At 42.8% G+C, this 20,280-nt stretch overlaps 1 protein-coding gene across 1 annotated transcript; it reads left to right on the top strand.

Annotated features, from left to right (window-relative positions):
• The first annotated feature begins 15,721 nt into the window (after positions 1-15,721).
• nfkbiab (nuclear factor of kappa light polypeptide gene enhancer in B-cells inhibitor, alpha b) lies at positions 15,722-18,917 on the top strand. The gene is made up of 6 exons (XM_017681853.2): positions 15,722-16,021; positions 17,154-17,259; positions 17,390-17,597; positions 17,703-17,791; positions 17,928-18,194; positions 18,392-18,917. The coding sequence occupies exons 1-6, from the start codon at positions 15,771-15,773 to the stop codon at positions 18,425-18,427; spliced, it is 957 nt and encodes a 318-aa protein (XP_017537342.1). The 5' UTR covers positions 15,722-15,770; the 3' UTR covers positions 18,428-18,917.
• Positions 18,918-20,280: the final 1,363 nt, after the last annotated feature.

The raw sequence follows: 20,280 nt of genomic DNA, 5'->3' as shown, positions 1-20,280 counted from the left end.
GAACCAGATCAGAGATAAAGAACCAGAACAGAGATAAAGAACCAGATCAGAGATAAAGAACCAGAACAGAGATAAAGAACCAGATCAGAGATAAAGAACCAGGACAGAGATAAAGAACCAGATCAGAGATAAAGAACCAGGACAGAGATAAAGAACCAGGACAGAGATAAAGAACCAGACCAGAGATAAAGAACCAGGACAGAGATAAAGAACCAGAACAGAGATAAAGAACCAGATCAGAGATAAAGAACCAGGACAGAGATAAAGAACCAGATCAGAGATAAAGAACCAGATCAGAGATAAAGAACCAGGACAGAGATAAAGAACCAGAACAGAGATAAAGAACCAGGACAGAGATAAAGAACCAGGACAGAGATAAAGAACCAGATCAGAGATACAGAACCAGATCAGAGATAAAGAACCAGGACAGAGATAAAGAACCAGATCAGAGATAAAGAACCAGGACAGAGATAAAGAACCAGAACAGAGATACAGAACCAGATCAGAGATAAAGAACCAGATCAGAGATAAAGAACCAGGACAGAGATAAAGAACCAGAATTGAGATAAAGAACCAGATCAGAGATAAAGAACCAGAATTAAGATAAAGAACCAGATCAGAGATAAAGAACCAGATCAGAGATAAAGAACCAGGACAGAGATAAAGAACCAGGACAGAGATAAAGAACCAGATCAGAGATAAAGAACCAGGACAGAGATACAGAACCAGATCAGAGATAAAGAACCAGGACAGAGATAAAGAACCAGAATTGAGATAAAGAACCAGATCAGAGATAAATAACCAGATCAGAGATAAAGAACCAGGACAGAGATAAAGAACCAGATCAGAGATAAAGAACCAGATCAGAGATAAAGAACCAGAACAGAGATACAGAACCAGATCAGAGATAAAGAACCAGAATTGAGATAAAGAACCAGATCAGAGATAAAGAACCAGGACAGAGATAAAGAACCAGGACAGAGATAAAGAACCAGAACAGAGATAAAGAACCAGGACAGAGCTAAAGAACCAGGACAGAGATACAGAACCAGATCAGAGATAAAGAACCAGATCAGAGATAAAGAACCAGGACAGAGATAAAGAACCAGAACAGAGATAAAGAACCAGGACAGAGATAAAGAACCAGGACAGAGATACAGAACCAGATCAGAGATAAAGAACCAGATCAGAGATAAAGAACCAGGACAGAGATAAAGAACCAGATCAGAGATAAAGAACCAGGACAGAGATAAAGAACCAGGACAGAGATAAAGAACCAGAACAGAGATAAAGAACCAGATCAGAGATAAAGAACCAGAACAGAGATAAAGAACCAGGACAGAGATAAAGAACCAGATCAGAGATAAAGAACCAGGACAGAGATACAGAACCAGATCAGAGATAAAGAACCAGGACAGAGATACAGAACCAGATCAGAGATAAAGAACCAGATCAGAGATAAAGAACCAGGACAGAGATAAAGAACCAGGACAGAGATAAAGAACCAGGACAGAGATACAGAACCAGATCAGAGATAAAGAACCAGGACAGAGATAAAGAACCAGAACAGAGATACAGAACCAGATCAGAGATAAAGAACCAGGACAGAGATAAAGAACCAGGACAGAGATAAAGAACCAGATCAGAGATAAAGAACCAGGACAGAGATAAAGAACCAGATCAGAGATAAAGAACCAGGACAGAGATAAAGAACCAGATCAGAGATAAAGAACCAGGACAGAGATAAAGAACCAGAACAGAGATAAAGAACCCTAGTAGTGATGGAACACTTAGTGTTCCAGAAGTGAAGCTGTTGACTGTGTAGGTGTGGATATCAGTATGAGTAGAAATGCGGTTCTTCACACGGAACCATTTGGACACTTAAATGTATTTAACAAAACGGCTGTTTTTCTATGTACAATTCTAGTTTATTACACTGGTTATTATATTCTCTATTACAGAATCAGCTATTATTATGATTATTACTGTAATTATTATTATTGATTTTACTAGGCCTATTATTATTATTATTATTATTATTGTAATTATTATTTATGATGTTATTATTACAAGGCCTGTTATTATTATTATTATTATTATTATTATTATTATTATTATTGTAATAATTATTTATGATGTTATTATTACAAGGCCTGTTATTATTATTATTACTATTATTATTATTATTATTATTATTGATGTTATTATTACTAGGCCTATTATTACTAATGTTATTATTATTGTTGTAATTATTATTATTGATGTTGTTATTATTACTAGGCTTATTATTATTATGCTTGATTGTTCAGACAATGATGTATTTATAATTATTCTGATTGCTAAACTGCAATAGATAGACAGACAGACAGACAGACAGACAGATAGAGAGAGAGAGACAGACAGACAGACAGACAGACAGATAGATAGATAGATAGATAGATAGACAGAGAGACAGACAGACATGTAGATAGATAGATAGATAGATAGATAGATAGAGAGACAGACAGACAGACAGACAGACAGACAGATAGATAGATAGACAGACAGACAGATAGATAGATAGATAGATAGATAGATAGATAGATAGATAGATAGATAGATAGATAGATAGATAGATAGACAGACAGACAGACAGACAGATAGATAGATGTGATATATTGCTCGGTGCATTAATAGGAGAGATACAGTGATGAGGTTCAGCTCAGTTCAGACAGCAGGAGATCAGTACCATGTCTGCTGTAACATATGTTGCTAGTAGCGCCCCCTTGTGGAAAATGCTACTTTATCAGCAGGAGAAATCGTGGAAACACAAAGTCCGTGTCTGATCAAATGTACTCCGTATGTAGGTACTCCGCACTGAGTGGTGCAGCCAGGAATTCCTCAGATATACACCATCAAATACAAACACACAGATATCCAGCACTTTGTACAAACGTGTATAAATAAGTACACAGATATGAAATATTCATATGAATAACTTTACTGTGCATGAGGATTAAAACACATACGCGGCATTTATTATGGCTTATGTTCCATTACAGCTGTGCTGCCGGGGGGTCGCTTTCAAGTGATTAATGCTATGGGAACAGATCTGAATCCTGATTGGTTCATTCTGATTCTTGTTCTGATGACATTTCCCTCTAGGGTGGTTAAATATCCAAGACTCGATGAAGACGCGTTTGTTGACGTTTATGATCATCATTTTAGCGTAAACGTGGCCGTGTCTCTGTTACAGTAGCACTAAATGGCTGTGTCTCTGTTACAGTAGCACTAAATGGCTGTGTCTCTGTTACAGTAGCACTAAATGCCTGTGTCTCTGTTTTTCAATCTCTCAGGCAAGTTCAGGTGATGCTGGATGGACTGCATGAAATGGTGAGTTTTACAGTTCAACTACAATTAATTTCTGTTTTTATTTTAATATCATTATTGTGAAATCACAGCAGATGAACCCTGTAAGACAAACTGAGCATGGACATCGAGAAGACTGAGACCACAGTGTCACAGAAAGTCATCGTTCCAGCGCTCTGCGACAGTTTGAATGTGGATGCCAGGCCGCTTTTCATTACTAGACCAGGATCCTCAAACCTTTATTTGGAGTCAGTCACCAAAGCCATTGTGAAGACCATCATTGACGCTCTTGATGAACAGCAGGATCCTCAAGCTTGAGCTTCATAATAATGTGACGGAAAAGACTGAACTTCTGGCATCTTCATGTGGGTCAGTTGAGCTCTTTAATTCGTCACTGTCTGTTGAGCCCAGCACTGAGAACCTGACGTGCGAAGACCAGGCAAAACTTCAGGAATGTGATTTCCGCACCATCTATCAAGCCAGAGACCTCATGAGTGCGTTGGACTTGTCTGGCCCTTCAAAGATGTGCATCACAGATTTTGGTGAATGTTTAGTGTCAGAGCTGGTTGACACGACAACATCCTCTCAGAGTTCACCACGTGACGATATCAGCTCTGATCTAGTCAGTATCTATCTGTCTGTCTGTCTGTCTACCTATCTGTCTGTCTCTCATTGTGTATGTCTGTCTGTCTGCCCTGCGATGGACTAGTGACCTGTCCAGGGTGTATCCTGCCTTCCGCCCAATGACCGCTGGGAGAGGCTCCAGCAGCCCCCGCCACCCTGAGGGAGAAGCAGCTTAGAAAATGTCTGTGTCTGTCTGTCTGTCCCTGTCTTTCTGTGTGTCTACCTGTCTGTCTATCCGTCTATCTGCCTGCCTCGTGTCAGAGAGATCAGATTTGAGGAACGGGGCTTGTGATGTGAGCGCAGCCCAAGTGTAGTCAGTGTGGTTAAACAGCTCCACCTAGTGGACGTGTTTGTAATTGATTAGTTTCATCAGCCACGCAATAAAACCAGCCACCCCATATGCACTTATCAGTATATTACACTCTCAAAAAAGATGGTTCTTCAAGGGGTCTTTAGTAGAGAAAAGGGTTCTATATGGAACATTGAAACTCAATGGACCCTTTCCATGATTAAAGGGGTCTTTGCAACACAAAATGCTTCTTTAAATAGATGTAGAACGTCCTGTGTATGGTTCTATACAGAACCTTTTTGAAAAGGGTTCCTCTATTGTTACAAGCTTGACATCGCCACATCAGAAGAATGCTCTGAGTTCTATATAGGACCCTTTTCAAAAAGGTCCTATAGAGAACCATCTACAACACCTTTGCTTTATTAAAGAACCCTTACAGAACCATCTTTTTAAGTGTGACTAAATCATTGTTAAAATTTGAGTTCTTCTGAGCACAAACGTGAAATAACGCATCAAATCGGTCAAACTATATAGATAAAATCAACGTTCTACCCCTGAATTTATCATATAAACCTGGTCATTTGGTCAAATGTGAGGATTTTTAACAACATACACTTTTCTTCTCATATGGTACATTTTTGTGTGTATATTCTGAAACACACGTCAGCGTTTGAAATTGGTTTTGAAATGAAATATGCTTCAAATATGTAAAAATACATGTCCATATATATTTCTTTCCATAGGGGTAGTGAAGACACTCCGGTTGCCATGGTTACGCTGAACCCTTTTTCAGCGTTTCGGTCTCTTTACACAGTGTTTTGGCTGTTTTCATACATTAGACGAACACATTTCCATACATTTCTTCTTGTATGGTGCATTTCTGTGTGTAACATTTCCCCATGCATATTAAAATATATTATGGTTAATATGGCAATATTTTCTGAAATACATGTTGGTGCTTGAAATTAATTTGAAATGAAAAATGTTTCAAATATCTAAAAATACCTGTTCATGTGTATTTTTTCCATACAGGTACTGAAACCGTGGAAACGGGTGTCCCCCACTGTCAGCGCTGTAACTCTACAGAGTTCCCCTCAAAACTTATAGGCAATTCTGTAAACGCTCGCTGCGTCGTTATGGGCGTAGCTTCCTCTGCAGACGGGTGGGATGTGGTGGTTAACCTTTAGCTGCACTTCAGCTCACACTGCCACGCCCCTTTAGGTAACAGCCACATTTCACGCATTCTTCTCTCCTGCTTTACGGCTACAGATGCAGTCAGTCTTGTGATGTGTGGAATGACCCCTAGGATTCCCCCGTTCAGAGAAAGCCCACACACTGAAACCCTGGAAAATAACGTGACTGACTGACTGACTGACGGGACGGCCGGTGTGACACATCAGCCACGCTTAACGCACCTAACGCTGTGAGAAGGTGACAGCTGTGCTGATTTCCATGTCAAAGGGCCGCAATAGTGAGCAAGAGCCCTTAGAGCCCTTAGAAGCGCAGAAATGTCTGATTCTAATAGAATTCACCTTTTTCAGGTGAAAATGGCCTTTTATAAACACCCTGGACTAAACGGTGTAAGATGAGCTGCGCTCTATTAACAGGTGGGAAGTCCGGGACACTTTAGCCTCGGGTGTTTAACCTGATAAGCCTGACTGTGTGTCACGATGACTTGACATGAACGTGCAAATTTACAGCACCATGTCTGTTCATATCTCATAATACTGCACAATAAAACTGACGGAAAATGCAAACTCTGTCTGTAATCCTGTCTGTGAGCTAAACATTATCACAGTGTCTGATTACGTGCATTTAGTTTCATATCACCAGTGAATTTACGTGCCTATAACCCTTCCGTCATAGCAACACTTCGTTTTGTGCCTACAAACTTCCCCCCTTAGCCTAGAAACAGTCGACCAGCCAAGATTTATCTGGTGTCTGAAGTGCAGCAGAGTCTAAGCAGCAGACAAGTGCGCTGACACACTGTTAGAAATAGAGGTACGTTTTTCTCATCAAGGTACAAACAGTGTAGATGTTCCCTCAGAGGTTCTACAGTGGTTCTAAGGTCTGATGGTGGAGCTTAAATCAGGTTCTCCAGGTGAAAAGTTGGTATTTGTTCCTTTTCATAACCGAATGATTTAAAACAGAGCAGTAGAATAAAAGCCTGGAGGCGAGGCGAGGCGGGGTGTGTGGAGTCAGTCCAGCTTAGAACACATCATTTCAGTGGATTATGGCTCAGTTATGTTCCCTGATTGAAGGCACTGAGATGGAGCCTTGAGGGTTCCACCCCAGAGACAGGAGGGGAACTGACCCAGAGACGGTCTAGGGCCTTTATTTCTGAGACTGTAGTCTAGTCACCAATCAGCACGGCGCTGACTGCAGGCCTAAATCATCACTCACTCGCCCCAGAGTGTGTGGAGGTGTTCAGTGTCTCTAACAGATGTGATCATGCGGTTTCTAACACTGTATGACTTTAATCTTTATAAATATTTATAAAGATCAAACAAATTACAAACAGCAGTGGCCATTCTTCTGATTTGATGTCCCTACTTTATTTGTCTGTACATGTCCTGATCCATAAAATCTATTAAGTGTGTCTCTTCCCTGCTGGAAAAGAACCATTAGAAACAATTAGGATCAATTTCAAATGGGAATTGGCTTAACTGTCCCCAATAGAGACCACTGCTTTCCTGTCCAGTCTCAGAAATAAAGGCCCTAGACCGTCTCTGGGTCAGTTCCCCTCCTGTCTCTGGGGTGGGACCCTCAAGGCTCCATCTCAGTGCCTTCAATCAGGGAACATAACTGAGCCATAATCCACTGAAATGATCTGTTCTAAGCTGGACTGACTCCACACACCCCGCCTCGCCTTGCCTCCAGGCTTTTACTCTACTGCTCTGATTTAAAACATTCGGTTATGAAAAGGAACAAATACCAACTTTTCACCTGGAGAACCTGATTTAAGCTCCACAATCAGACCTTAAACCCACTGCTGGAGATCTGAGGAAACATCTACACTGTTTGTACCTTGACGAAGGAGAAACGTTCCTGAACAGAACCTTTAGTTCTAACGGCGTACTCCACAGTTAGATCTCATTAGGAAAACATTAAATGCATTCAGAATTAGCCACTCAAAACCATTAGGATCCTTTACGCTGTGATATCAACCCATCAAAAAACAGGTTACAAAACCATCAGGAACCAACAGACACACTGACTGTTCCTGTTTTTTTATTTTTGTTTTTTTTTGGTTCCTGATGTTTTGTAGTGTGTTTTGGCTTTTTAATGGGTCATATATTAATCAATATCACAGTGTAAAGGTCTCTAATGGTTTAGCAGGTGATCAGCGGCTGATTCTTAATGCATTCTTAATGCAGCGCCCAGGGAGCAGTTGGGGTTGGGTGTCTTGCTCAAGGACACCTCAGTCGTGGACTGTCGGCTCTTGGGATTGAACCAGCGACCTTCCGGTCACAGGGCCGGTTCCCTGACCTCCAGCCCGACTGCCCCAAAAACAGTGGGTTCCTAGCAGAGGATGGTTTATGCAGTTTTATGCAGTTACGTCTGTGAAGTAACGATGTAGGTCAAATTAAATGGACCACACACACACACATACACACACACACACACACACACACACACACATTTTCTAAGCTGCTTCTCCCTCAGGGTCGCAGGGGGGTGAAGGAGCCTATCACAGCGGTCATCGGGCGGAAGGCAGGATACACCCTGGACAGGTCGCCGTCCATCGCTGGGCTTAAATGGACCAGTGTTACAGAAAAGTCCTTGAGTAGAAGCAACATCGTGTAAATGAATGTGGCGTAACCATGGAAATGAGCTGTATAATGTAAATGGGTGTTGCATAACAACGGAAAACACTTAAACATAACCATATCAACTGGTGCAGCGCCGTGTAAATGGGTGAAGTGTAACGAGTGTGAAAATGTGTCAGGATAAAGAAAACATGCCCAAAAAACTACAGGATCACAAAAGTATCAGGTCAGAACAGCTTATGCACTGGATAACCTGCAGAGCTGCAGTGGATCCCTCAAATGTCTAGAACAACTCAAATGCTAAGAAGAACCAATTTGCCCTTTCAACAAAGATCAAATCACCTCGGGAGCCACGACATTAATGTCCGTTCTACCATGTTGGCTGTAAATGGGTCTCAGTATGTGCTGATGTGCTACTATAGGCTAAAAATATAATAGAAGCAAAAACACGGACTTGGGCCCAGTCCCACTTCTGCTTTTTACCACACCCCTTGTTTTCAACTGTCTCCTTGGAGCCGAGCTACAGGGCAGTGGTTGAGATCTTCCTCTGAAATGAGCCCCTCTAATAAAAGAGCATCACTTCATTAACAGCTACTAGCGCCGCTCTGTAGGCGACCCTGCCCGTCTGCAGGGACAGCAGAGGAGGGGAAAGTTCAGCTCCTCACTGCTGGGCTTTAGTTACATTTAGGGATCATACGCCTTCAAAGAGGGGGGCAGTTATTTATTATCACCCCCCTAATTCTTCAGTCATGTGAAGCTGAAGTCAGAGATTCTCCAGATTCTCGCTCTAATGTTCCCGTTCCACCTTAAATGGAGCAGCAGTTACATTCTGGCGCTTCAGGCGTCAGAACTGCTGGACTATTTAAGGTGGAATGGGAAAGTTAGCTAGCTGGCTACCGAGACATCAGCATGCTATTAGCAATTTTTTTATGCTTGTTATGAAGAAAAAGACCAAAATCCACTGAAACCACATTAAACTGAGATAAAACGATGGTTCCTGTAATTAAAAAAATTTTTCTTTCTGTTTTTCTCGTATCTCTCTGTTTGGAGTCTCTGAAAAACCTCATGTAGCCCCAACACTGCACCCCACCCCTCTATCTCAACAGGAATTGGGACACTCCACCCCTAGACGTGAACCTGCAGGACAGAGGGCGAATGGGACTGGGCCTTACTGTGCTCCACTTTAAGCTTTAGCTCAGCTGTAGCTGCTTCTCAGATACTTTGCTGGATTAGTTTCTTGTAAAATGTCTCTCTACCTTCTGTTGCTTGCGAGGCTGAAGTCGCTACTCATTCACCGGCTTCTCGTTCCATCTTAAATGGTGCCAGAAAGTAACTGCTGTGCCATTTATGGTGGAACGGGAAAGTTCCAACAAGGAGTGACTGTTTAGTGTTTCAGTTTCTCTCTGCAGATTAAACGTATCAGGAAACCAGCTGGAGTGACTATAAACACTAATCAGTCCATTCGTCTCCAGATTATCGATGTCCGTCTTAAATCTCTCTCTTTGCCGTTTCGTAGCTACTAGCTGGGCGAGGCTGTCGTCTGTGTTGCTATGGTGACCAGCCGTCTGCGCTGATCTTCAGGGTTAAAGGGTGAATCAGCAGTTCTACATTAACTCCAGCGTTTAAGACCATTTACTGTTAAACTGTGTTGAAGGATCAGCAGAGCTTTATTTTACTGTAGAGGAGGATTATTTTATTATTACCTGCTGATCTGATTCAGCTGTGGAGCCGAAAGGGGGCGGGAAAAGAGCCGCACGCTGCCGACCCCTGGCCTAGTACCTACACCAGCATCAAGAGCTGAGGTCTGTTGCTGTTTTGATGCATTTTTGGTCTAAACTAAAACGCTAAACCTCCAGAGTGAGATCAGCCGCAAAGCAAATCAGCAGGTGTTAATTACTGAAGTCCAACTGAGCAACCGACACCAAATCAAACGTGTTGTGGGAAAGTGAATTTGGGCCAAAACCTCGCTTTCGAAGAATGTGGGTCAGTCTCTGATTTACTGCTAATTAACCGGAGATCAGTTTAATTGCCTGTGTTAGCAGAGAAAACTCAGCAGAGTGGAGCGGGGCGTCCGGCGCTGGACGGTTAGACGCCTGATTTATACAATAAATGTGTAAATTTGCTGTTTTCAGATGCAAATCGAGAGTAAAGTGCTGATAAGAGGACTGTAGTGTGGCCTTCCCAGCAGCTCCTGACGGGACACATTTGCAAGTGTGGCTGGTGTTAGTATGTCGAGATGGTTCTGTTATTCAGAGCAGCTCTATCTTTGAATAAGTGCGGTGCAGTCGGGCCCGCGCGCCTTCACTATGCAAATACTGTACAGGTCAAGTTTAGACCTGCAGTGCACTTCAGGGTTGTTGGCATGCAGTTAAAAGCTGTTACTCTAATTTAATGGAAAGCGTTTATCTGATCTTTAAGAGCCACCTGAAGCCAGGAGGGTGTGTGAGAGTGTGTTTTCATGCATTCTCTGTGCATAAATGTGCTGACAGTGAAGGAAAAAAAAACAAAGAAAAACTTTTCTACACTGTTAGAAATGAAGGTACAGACAGTGTAGATGTTTCCTCAAAGCTCCAGCAGTGGTTCTAAGGTCTGATTGTGGAGCTTAAATCAGGTTCTCCAGGTGAAAAGTTGGTATTTGTTCCTTTTCATAACCGAATGATTTAAAACAGAGCAGTAGAGTAAAAGCCTGGAGGCAAGGCGAGGCGGGGTGTGTGGAGTCAGTACAGCTTAGAACAGATCATTTCAGTGGATTATGGTTCAGTGATGTTCCCTGACTGAAGGTACTGAGACGGAGCCTTGAGGGTTCCACCCCAGTGATGAGAGGAGAACTGCCCAAGTCAGTCAGCTAATAAGTACAAGTTATTCATTTTCAGCTTTTCAGCTAAATCTGCTCTCAGCTGAGGGTCAGTGAGTCTCTCTACCTTCGTTCTTCTCAGGAGCCTCACCTTCAGTTCCACAAAGAACCTGCAGACACGCCTCCAAAGCTCAGTCTTAGAAGCTGGTTGATGATTTTCTGAACTAATCATACCCATTCAGTGGTGCTGGGGTCTGGACTCTGGGGTGGTCAGTCCATTGTGTTTCACTTTTCAGCATTAATGATCTACAACCAGCAGTCAAGCACTGGTTCGAAGAGTCTTTCATTGTTTTGACGACACCCACTGCCTTCTGCTGCGTCCAGAGTCCTCAGATTTAGACTCACCAGTCCGTGGAACCTTACTCCACGTCTCAGATGTCCAGTTTTTTGTTTAACATTTTATTAAGAAAACTTAATTTCAAGGATTTTTTCCCCAAGTAAACTTTATGTAGTAAGTGTACTAATATCAGTGTACTAGTAGGTGTACTATTTCAGTACTTCTTGGGACTAAACTGGCCCACTTTTTTGTTTATAAAAGTATACTCTGAAGTACAGTACAAGTAAAATGATATATATCCATTGGTCTGACCACCTGCCTCTGGACTGTGTGAGAGAACATAGTTATACTATATTTATAGTATACTTATACTTTTCTTAAGTACATCAGATTAAGTACAAGCACAGGCTGAATATACTTACACTTTTCTGCATACTAAGTATGAGCCAAGTATACTTAAGTATCATTTTGTTCAGTATATCTCTGATAAGTACATTACAGTGAGCTGAAAGCATACTCACTTATTTTTAGTAGTATACTAATAGCACACCTGAATAAACCTTTTTGTAAGGGTTGTGCAAATATTCTTCTTTTCTGTCCGGCTCCATTTCTCAGCGAGGCTTCTTAACAGCTACACGTCCTTTCAGACCCACGGAGACGTCTCAGAAACTTCTCTTGAAGAACTGAATAACCTGTGTTTAATCGGCTTTCTGACTGAAAATATAAAAGAGAGTCAAAAATGACAAAAATGGGGCTCTAATGTTTTTGTGACGATGGTGATACGCATATATCACAGTCACATGCAGGTCTTCTGTGTATTATGTAAGTAAATCGCTGCTGTCGGAACAAAACCTTGTATCTCCATTTTTGTTGTTTTCCAGTTTTTGACAGAATTTGAAAATGCATTTTACCCTTCACATTGTGTGTAAATTTCATGATGAATGGACCAAAAGAAACGGCCCAAAATTACTTGGAAAAAATTCTGGTTCCATTGACTTCCATTAAAAGTAAAGTAAGTTTTTTCCTCCTCCTGTGAACTTACTGTTTTGGAGCTATGAGGTTTTCTTCCGACACCAGTGGTGTGTCCCATATGTCCAGTATTCCATACGTTACTGTACCTACAGTCATATGCAAAGGTTTGGCCTCCCTTGGTCAAATTCCATGTCTCGTACACCATGAGGAGCTGGACAGTGGACTGGACTCTCTAAAGGAGAAGGAACACCATGAAATAGTTGTGGATCTCAGGCGGCTGTGAGTCAAGAGCGCTCCTCCCCGCGGAGGCGCAGAGCGGAGGAGAGAAGTGACTGAGGATGGAGGCTTTGGCTTCTACAGGGCTCCACATGGGCTGGAGGTCACAAAGCTTAAAGTTTGAATTTTTCTGTTCCACCTTAAATCAAGCTTAACTGTTGAATCATTTAAGGTGGAACGGGGAAATTCAAGCTCAACTGCTGATTAACTGCTGCACCATTTAAGGTGGAATGGGGAAATTCAAGCTCGACTGCTGCTTCTGTTGCACCATTTAAGGTGGAATGGGGAAATTCAAGCTCGACTGCTGCTTCTGTTGCATCATTTAAGGTGGAATGGAGAAATTCAAGCTCAACTGCTGCTTAACTGTTGCACCATTTAAGGTGGAACGTGAAAATACAAGCTTAACTGCTGCACCATTTAAGGTGGAACAGGGAAATTCAAGCTCAACTGCTGCACCATTTAAGGTGGAACATGAAAATTCAAGCTTAACTGCTGCTTAAGTGCTGCACCATTTAAGGTGGAACATGAAAATTCAAGCTTAACTGCTGCTTAACTGCTGCACCATTTAAGGTGGAATGGGAAAATTAGAACACGAAGCTGGCAAACAGGAAGCCAACTTCAGCTTTGTCAGAAGGTCAAAATAACAGCTCTGAATACTCTTTAATTCAGCCTTGCAAATGTATTCTAGGGCTAGTTTAGAGTTAGACGACTTTAAGACGTGGAGGACGACGCATCTTCCACAGAGAACACCCTTCTGCACATCTTAAAGCAGAAATACCGTTTATCTTCTGATTTTAACACATTAGAAAATAATATTGGATCAAATGTAGAATGAGCCAAAACTTTTGAACGGTGCATTAAAAGGTGCAGAAGTGTGTGTCTGTAGAGGAAGTGTAACTTATTCAGACTCAGAACATCAATTTGACCAGGGCTCAAACATTTGCAAACATCTGCAGCTACAGGAGCATCTAAAATACATATGGGACATTTTACTGGTTACATATGCAAGAATCTATATATGATAAAATCATGTGTATAATGTGTGTGTAATAGACATATACACACACACACACACACACACACACACACATACACACACACACACACACACACACACTCACACACACACTCACACATTTGCATGTGTATTAATACACTAACATAAATATATTACACATTTTATTTATAGGTACTTGCATATGATCTACTACGTGTGTAGGACATATATACATATAAAAAAGCTACATGTATAATATATGTACTGTATTTACACAGGTATAATACCTACAGGACCTATATGCGACTCCATGTCCTGATACGGTATAAAAACAAACGTGCTTGTGTTTGTGTGTGAGGCGCTCTGTCTTGACCAAAAGAGGAAGGGAGTTGAGAAACTGGTCAGTCCACTGTTTCCCCACCAGAGCTCTGGCTGTGAACGCGCTCGTGGACGAAGGCCCAGATTTTCTGTTGTTACGCCTTCTGGACTTCTTGTGCCAGGATGTCCGCTCCAGCCCGGCCGAGTAACTCCCTGATGGGACATTTCATACAAAATGTCCCGTACCAGATTAAACGAGACACCAACTTCCCCACTGTACTTTCTGCTCTGTGACGTCAGACCAGCACAGAGCCCATTAAAACCTGTAAAAACACACTGTCCTGCATACAAAACGCAGGTGCAGTGCAGTTTCACGTGTTAAAACTCCAACAGCAGCTTAGTTTAGCTGTTCTACAGCTTTTCCACACTGACAAGAAGTGCAGTGAACTTACTTGAGTTAAATGTGTACATCATTTCCACATTAACTCAGTCTTGTCTTTCTGATGAATACCTTAATTTGGCATCCTGTAAGTTGATGTAGTACATTTCACACAGGTTTGCACGTCCGAATCGAGAAAATTCAGCGCATTAATGATTTATTTTAGTGTAAAATCCCTTGTGCGTGGAATTTGATCAAGCATGTGTGTCTGTATACTAATACGCTATTAAAATTCTCTTGGCTTTGCCTTTTAAAAATCCTTTTAATGCACATTTTAGTGCATTTAGTGCACTCCACACCTAAATTCTAATGAATGCATTAGTAATACTTGCAAATAGCAATGAAATGCTTATTGTTTTGCAATGCAAGGCAGTTTTAAGTGTCAGCCTGACTGCAAATATCTCTTCTGGTGTAACGCCTCTGTTTCTGCCTCTTGGCTACAGTTGCTGTGGAGCATGTGTGGGCTTTGCCCTGGTTAGGTACATCAGTGCCTCACTGCAGGTACTTGTGCAAACAGGCCTATTGTGCTTCCTTAGAATCACTCCACTATTAGCACAGCGTTACAGTGAAGACAACAACACACAAAACACCCTGTGGAGTTTCCCACGCCACCAGCCTCATCATTTACAATATTTACATTAAATATGCAGCTGTTTGGGCAAATATTTACATCATATGTCACAGTTAATCTCTTCTAAAGGGGAATTCCACCATTTTTTTCCAAAATTTCTGCATACTTTAGTGGCTGAGCTGTCATTCAGAGTGTATTCAGATTTCTTTACAGTGGTGGTGATGGGAACCAGGCGTCGCCATGACTACAACACAGATATAGACACTTTATTTACCATCCAGAACCACCAGAGAACCTACACGAGTCTTCTGAGCTTATATGGAATGTTGATGATGGAAAATAGTGGAAATTCTGGAATAATGAGTTTTCTTTCGGGACTATTTTGCCGCACAGCGCCCTGCATGTCTCCCTCCAGCCTTAACTGACCTGAAATGCATTTTAAGCCAAAACATTTATCACAAATCTACCGTAAATCAATCAATCAATCAATCAAATCAGACAGCGTGTTCATAACCCTGTAGGAACTTTCTGTGAGGGAGCTTTTAGAGGGGGACGTCTGGTTCCTATCACAAAAAAAAACGAATGTAGAATTTTTGAGAAATGGTGGGGTTCCCCTTTTAAGGCCTGTTTTCAGTGTTTTTTCAAGCTAAACTGATCGTGATTGTGTGCATTTCTTTCTTGTCTGTCGGCTTCATGCGCTAACAGTTATAACTAGTGCATTAAAAAAGGTGTTATGCTTTATTAAAAAAGCGCAGCCCCGATATTTTCCTGATTCTGTAGCATTTCCACGCTGGTTTTTACAGAATTCCCAGCCCTGATAGTGCATCCTGCTTGATAAAGTGCAGAAATTTCCCCAAACTCCTGGACAAATTCCCTACAGACACAACTCAGACGTCAATCACGGCCTGGAAATCCCCCACCCAGACCAAAGCCACGCCCATACCGCAGCAAGTCCCGCCCCCAGCAGTGACTTTGAGCACCCTTGCGGCGCAGCGCTCCACTCTACTGCGCACAACCGAGCGGAGAACACTCGCCATGGATCTTTATCGAAGCACCAGAGCCAACCAGATGGATTATAACGCCGAGGGTCGAGGCCCAAAGGCCGGAAAAGCTCCAGCCAGCACCGACGAGCGGCTGGACAGCGGACTGGACTCGCTAAAGGAGGAGGAATACAACGAAGTAGCCGCGGATCTCGGGCGGCTGCGCGTCCAGAGCGCTCCTCACCAGGAGGGCCCGGACCAGGAGGGCGCGGAGTGGAAGAGAGAAGTGACCGAGGATGGAGACACGTAAGCGGCTTTGGCTTCTACAGGGGTCCGCGGTTGTGGGGGGGGTGTTGTTAGAATTTTCCCTTTCCACCTTAAATGATGCACCAGTAACGTTAACTGGTGCTGCACCATTTAAGGTGGAACGAGAAGCTGGCGGAATAGGACGCTTCGTCTGGACGTCAGACTTGGACGTTTCGGCCCTGCAAATGTATTCCAGTGCTGGTTAGATTTGGACGGCTTTTATTTTGAAAAGAAAAGCCAATGTTTTTGTAGATGTATTCTGGAAAACACGGAGCTGGATTGTTTTGCTTGGGGGCCTATTGCAAAAAGGCCTATTGCGGTCTGCAAAATCGAGTTGGTTCGAGTAGTGAGAAAATAGAGGAGAGCAGGACTTTTAATTTGCTTTTTTAGCTTGTTTTTCCACTCTTTAATAGAGTGCAGCAAATGCACAAAATCACAGCTTTTTGTTGATGTTTATTTTAGTACTGGCGATAATCGATAATTCCTAGTGAGGAAAAATAAATAATAAAAAAAAACAAAATAAAAGTCTCCTCCAATGCGGTGCAAACAAGTTTAGTTTAAAACTGATAACATGGCTTTGGGTTCCTTTTTAAATAACAAGGACATTCACAAGTCACCCACTTTTTTTTATTTTTATTTTTAGAATTTGCCCACTTACGAGTGAGGGACTTGTGTCTGATGCGCGAAAAAGCTTTATTTTTATTTATTTAAAAAAAAAGAAGCCAAATATTCAATGCATGTCTAGCAGCAGCAGTTCCAATGGTGAGGAAATGGCACGCAAGACTTATAATCTTGATGAGATGTTGATTAAAACCTCCCTGCGGGTTGCAAAACGTTCCTTTAAGATACATTAGAGGGTGCAGTGGGCATACCACTCTCTCTGAGGCAGAGGTCCCAGTGTAAACAGGCCTGCATGCAGCGCTGCATGAGCGCGGAAAGTCCCGGGCCGTCTGCCAGGAATTCACTGCAGCGCATGCGCAGTGTGGAAAGAAAAAAAAAAACCTGTGTGCAAAAACAAAAAAAAAAGAAGTTGCTGTTCCCCCAGCTGAGCGCACCACCCCTGCACTCTGCATGCTCGCAAGATTTAGTTAATAGTTTAATTAACTTTTCCCTCTTCTTCTTCTTTTTAAAGGTACCTGCATCTTGCAATCATACACGAGGTTCAGGAGATGGCGTTGAAGATGATTGACATGTCAGTTAACGACCCTTTCCTCAACAAGCAGAATCACCAAAGACAGGTAAAGACCTAAACAGGAATCTGAATGGTGGAAAAGAACTTGCATCCGCCCAGAGATGGGTTTAATCCTTGAGTACGTTTGAAATTATTCCTGGATCTTCCATTAACCTCTCGTCCCTTTGCCAACACAGACTGCGCTGCACCTGGCCGTGTACACCGAGCAGCCCCAGATCGTCGAGCGACTGCTGAAGGCCGGCTGCGACCCCACGTTAGTGGATAACAACGGCAACACAGCGCTCCACATATCCTGTCGCACAGGTTCCCTCACGTGCTTCGGCCTTCTCACGCAAAACTGCCCTGACCAGCTCCCGGCTATTCTGCAGGCGCCCAACTACAGCGGTAAGGATTAACACAGATGATATAATATCAGTGGTGTTATATATTTCAGTGTCTTTGTTTAGAAATCGCTTCGTCTGGTTCTTATAATTACCTTTTCGTTTTTAGGCCAGAAATGCCTCCACCTGGTTGCCGTCCACGGCTACCTTTCACTGGTGGAAAGTCTCGTCTCCCTCGGAGCAGATATCAATGCACAGGTAGATTTCACAGCATTCACTTCCCCCAAACTAGATGTTCTTATGTTGTAAACAATTCCGTTATTTTGTGAACTAATACTAATAGTAAGTAAAGTAGCTGAGCGAGCCAGACACTCAAACCTCCTGACCTTTTCAGGAGCAGTGTAACGGCCGGACGGCTCTCCACTTGGCCGTGGACCTCCAGAATTTGGAGCTGGTGAAGCTTCTGGTCAGCAAAGGCGCCGACGTAAACAGCCTGTCGTACGGCGGCCACACGGCGTATCACCTGACCTACGGCCGCCAGGACGCCGAAATCCAGAAGATCCTGTACAACGTCACGGCACACAACCTCCGAGAACTGCCCGACAGCGAGTCCGAGGACAGCGAGGATGACTACGATTATGAAGTGATGTCCGATGACGAGGTGTGTAACATCTGGCTGTTTGTTTAGTCCGGTGGTCACACCGACCCTGGCTTTCTTGAATGGGTCGGTTGTCATTAAGGAACGTGGTAATCGGTCTGCCTGATTCCACGTTTAACGATGAGTCTTTATCATTTCATTTCTAAACCTTTTTAAAGCTCAAAGTCACTCATATACCTGTTGTTTCCTCCCGTTCACAGATGTATGACGATATTAAAGTGATGGGGTCGAAATAGAGGAGTTCGGTGGAGGTTCGGAGAGTTCCAGAGTGAAGAAGTTGAGTCCGTTCGTGTTAAAACGGCATCCAGGAACGACCAGCAGCACCCGGAGGCGCAGGAGGCCAGGGGTCCGAGGTCACACCGGTAGAAGTCTGCAGGTGCCAATGAGAAGAAGCGCAGGGCTAGAAGGTTCTCGAAGGTTTCAAGACAATAAAGGACTGAGAACGCTGGAGAGCCGACTGGCTCTTTCGGATGGACTTTGATGAAGTTCCTGCAGAAAATCCTTAACCTGGAGAACTGATGAACTGCAGTGTATCATACTGTGTATAAAGACTTATAAAGATTTATTTTTATAAAGACAAATGTAAGCGTATACAGTGTGTGTGTGTGTGTGCGCGCGCGCGTGTGTGTGTGCTTGCACGTGTGGAAAAATGCAACTGTAAATTTTCCTTTTTGTTCTGGTGGAAAATCCCAGAAAGCTCCAGTAAATTAAAACCCTGAAACTGCAGAGTACGTCTTGTTCCTCTTTGAGTGTTTTCGCGGAGGGGAGGAGGGGAGGAGGGGAGGAGGGGTGGGGAGGAGCCAGGCTGTTTTTTGTCTGAGGAAAAGTGTTTGTAATAGAAGAGCTTGTACTCCCATCAGCTGAGCACAGTGGAATTTCCTGTGGGGGGAAGGGCGCTCAGAACAGATTGGCAATGTTGAAAATTCCCCATCCGAGTCATAGCTCCTTGAATTCCAGCCGCGAGAGGTTTCATGGAACTCGTCAAGAGCTATTCTTCGAATCCAAACGTGACGAATGACTAGTCCACTCTTTCTCAAAGCTGCTGCGCATCATCAAAACTATTTTCGCCTCTTTTCCTTCGCAGAACGGCTCACTGTGAGGCCAGAGGGGGGAAAAGCCTTCTGTTAGTGGGAAATGCCGGACGTTTTACTCCCCGAGGCTTATTTCACAGGACTTACGTGGAAGACAAACATAAACGTAGTTATTCTTAAGTTACAGAAGTGACGAATAGAATTGCTGATGGTTACTTGGCTTTTATAGGCCCTTTCTAATATTTATACATGGGATATAAGAAGAATTTAGAGGTTAATCTGTATAGTTAAGTATACAGTTAACTATATTCTAATAGAGCAGCTATACTACAGGGGACATTCCCATGTCACCTATAGTCAAAGAAATTTTACAATATTTTTGCAATATAATGTTATTTTTTTGCATTTTTAGTTTGAAATTATCTGCCATTTACAATTTACGATTAATTTTGAACAGAATAAAATCTTCCATTTAAATATATTTTTGTAAATTTTACTAGGTAGGAGATGCAAGGTTTTTGTCTGACAGTGATGACCGCATATAAACACAATATGGCCAAAAGTATGTGGACACCTGACCATCACACCTATATAAACCTGTTGGATGCCTCATTTCAAAACGATAGGCGTTAATATGGAGTTGGTTCCGCTTCGCAGCTCTAACAACTTCCACTCTTCTGGGAAGCTTTCTACAGATGTTGGAGTGTCTGGGAATTTCTGCCCATTCAGTCTAAAGAGCATCTGTGAGGTGAGACACTGGTGTTGGATGAGAGGGTCTGGCTCACAGTCTCCGTTCTAGCTCATCCTAAAGGTGTTCAGTGGGGTGGAGGTCAGGGCTCTGTGCAGGCCAGTGGAGTTCCTCCACACCAAACTCATCACTCCATGTCTTTATGGAGCTGCTTTGTGCTCAGGACCTCAGTCCTGCTGGAACAGGAAAGGCTCTTCTCCAAACTGCTGATACAAAGCTGGAAGCTTAACTCTGTAAAATGTCTTTGTGCTGTAAATTTAATATCACCCTTCACTGGAACTGAGGGGCCCAAACTCTGGAAAACAGCCCC

The sequence above is a fragment of the Pygocentrus nattereri genome, chromosome 10, assembly GCF_015220715.1.
Source record: "Pygocentrus nattereri isolate fPygNat1 chromosome 10, fPygNat1.pri, whole genome shotgun sequence".
Classification (NCBI taxonomy): Eukaryota; Metazoa; Chordata; class Actinopteri; order Characiformes; family Serrasalmidae; genus Pygocentrus; species Pygocentrus nattereri.
The sequence above is the reverse complement of the archived record's forward strand: the minus strand, read 5'-3'. Positions and strand labels throughout refer to the sequence as shown.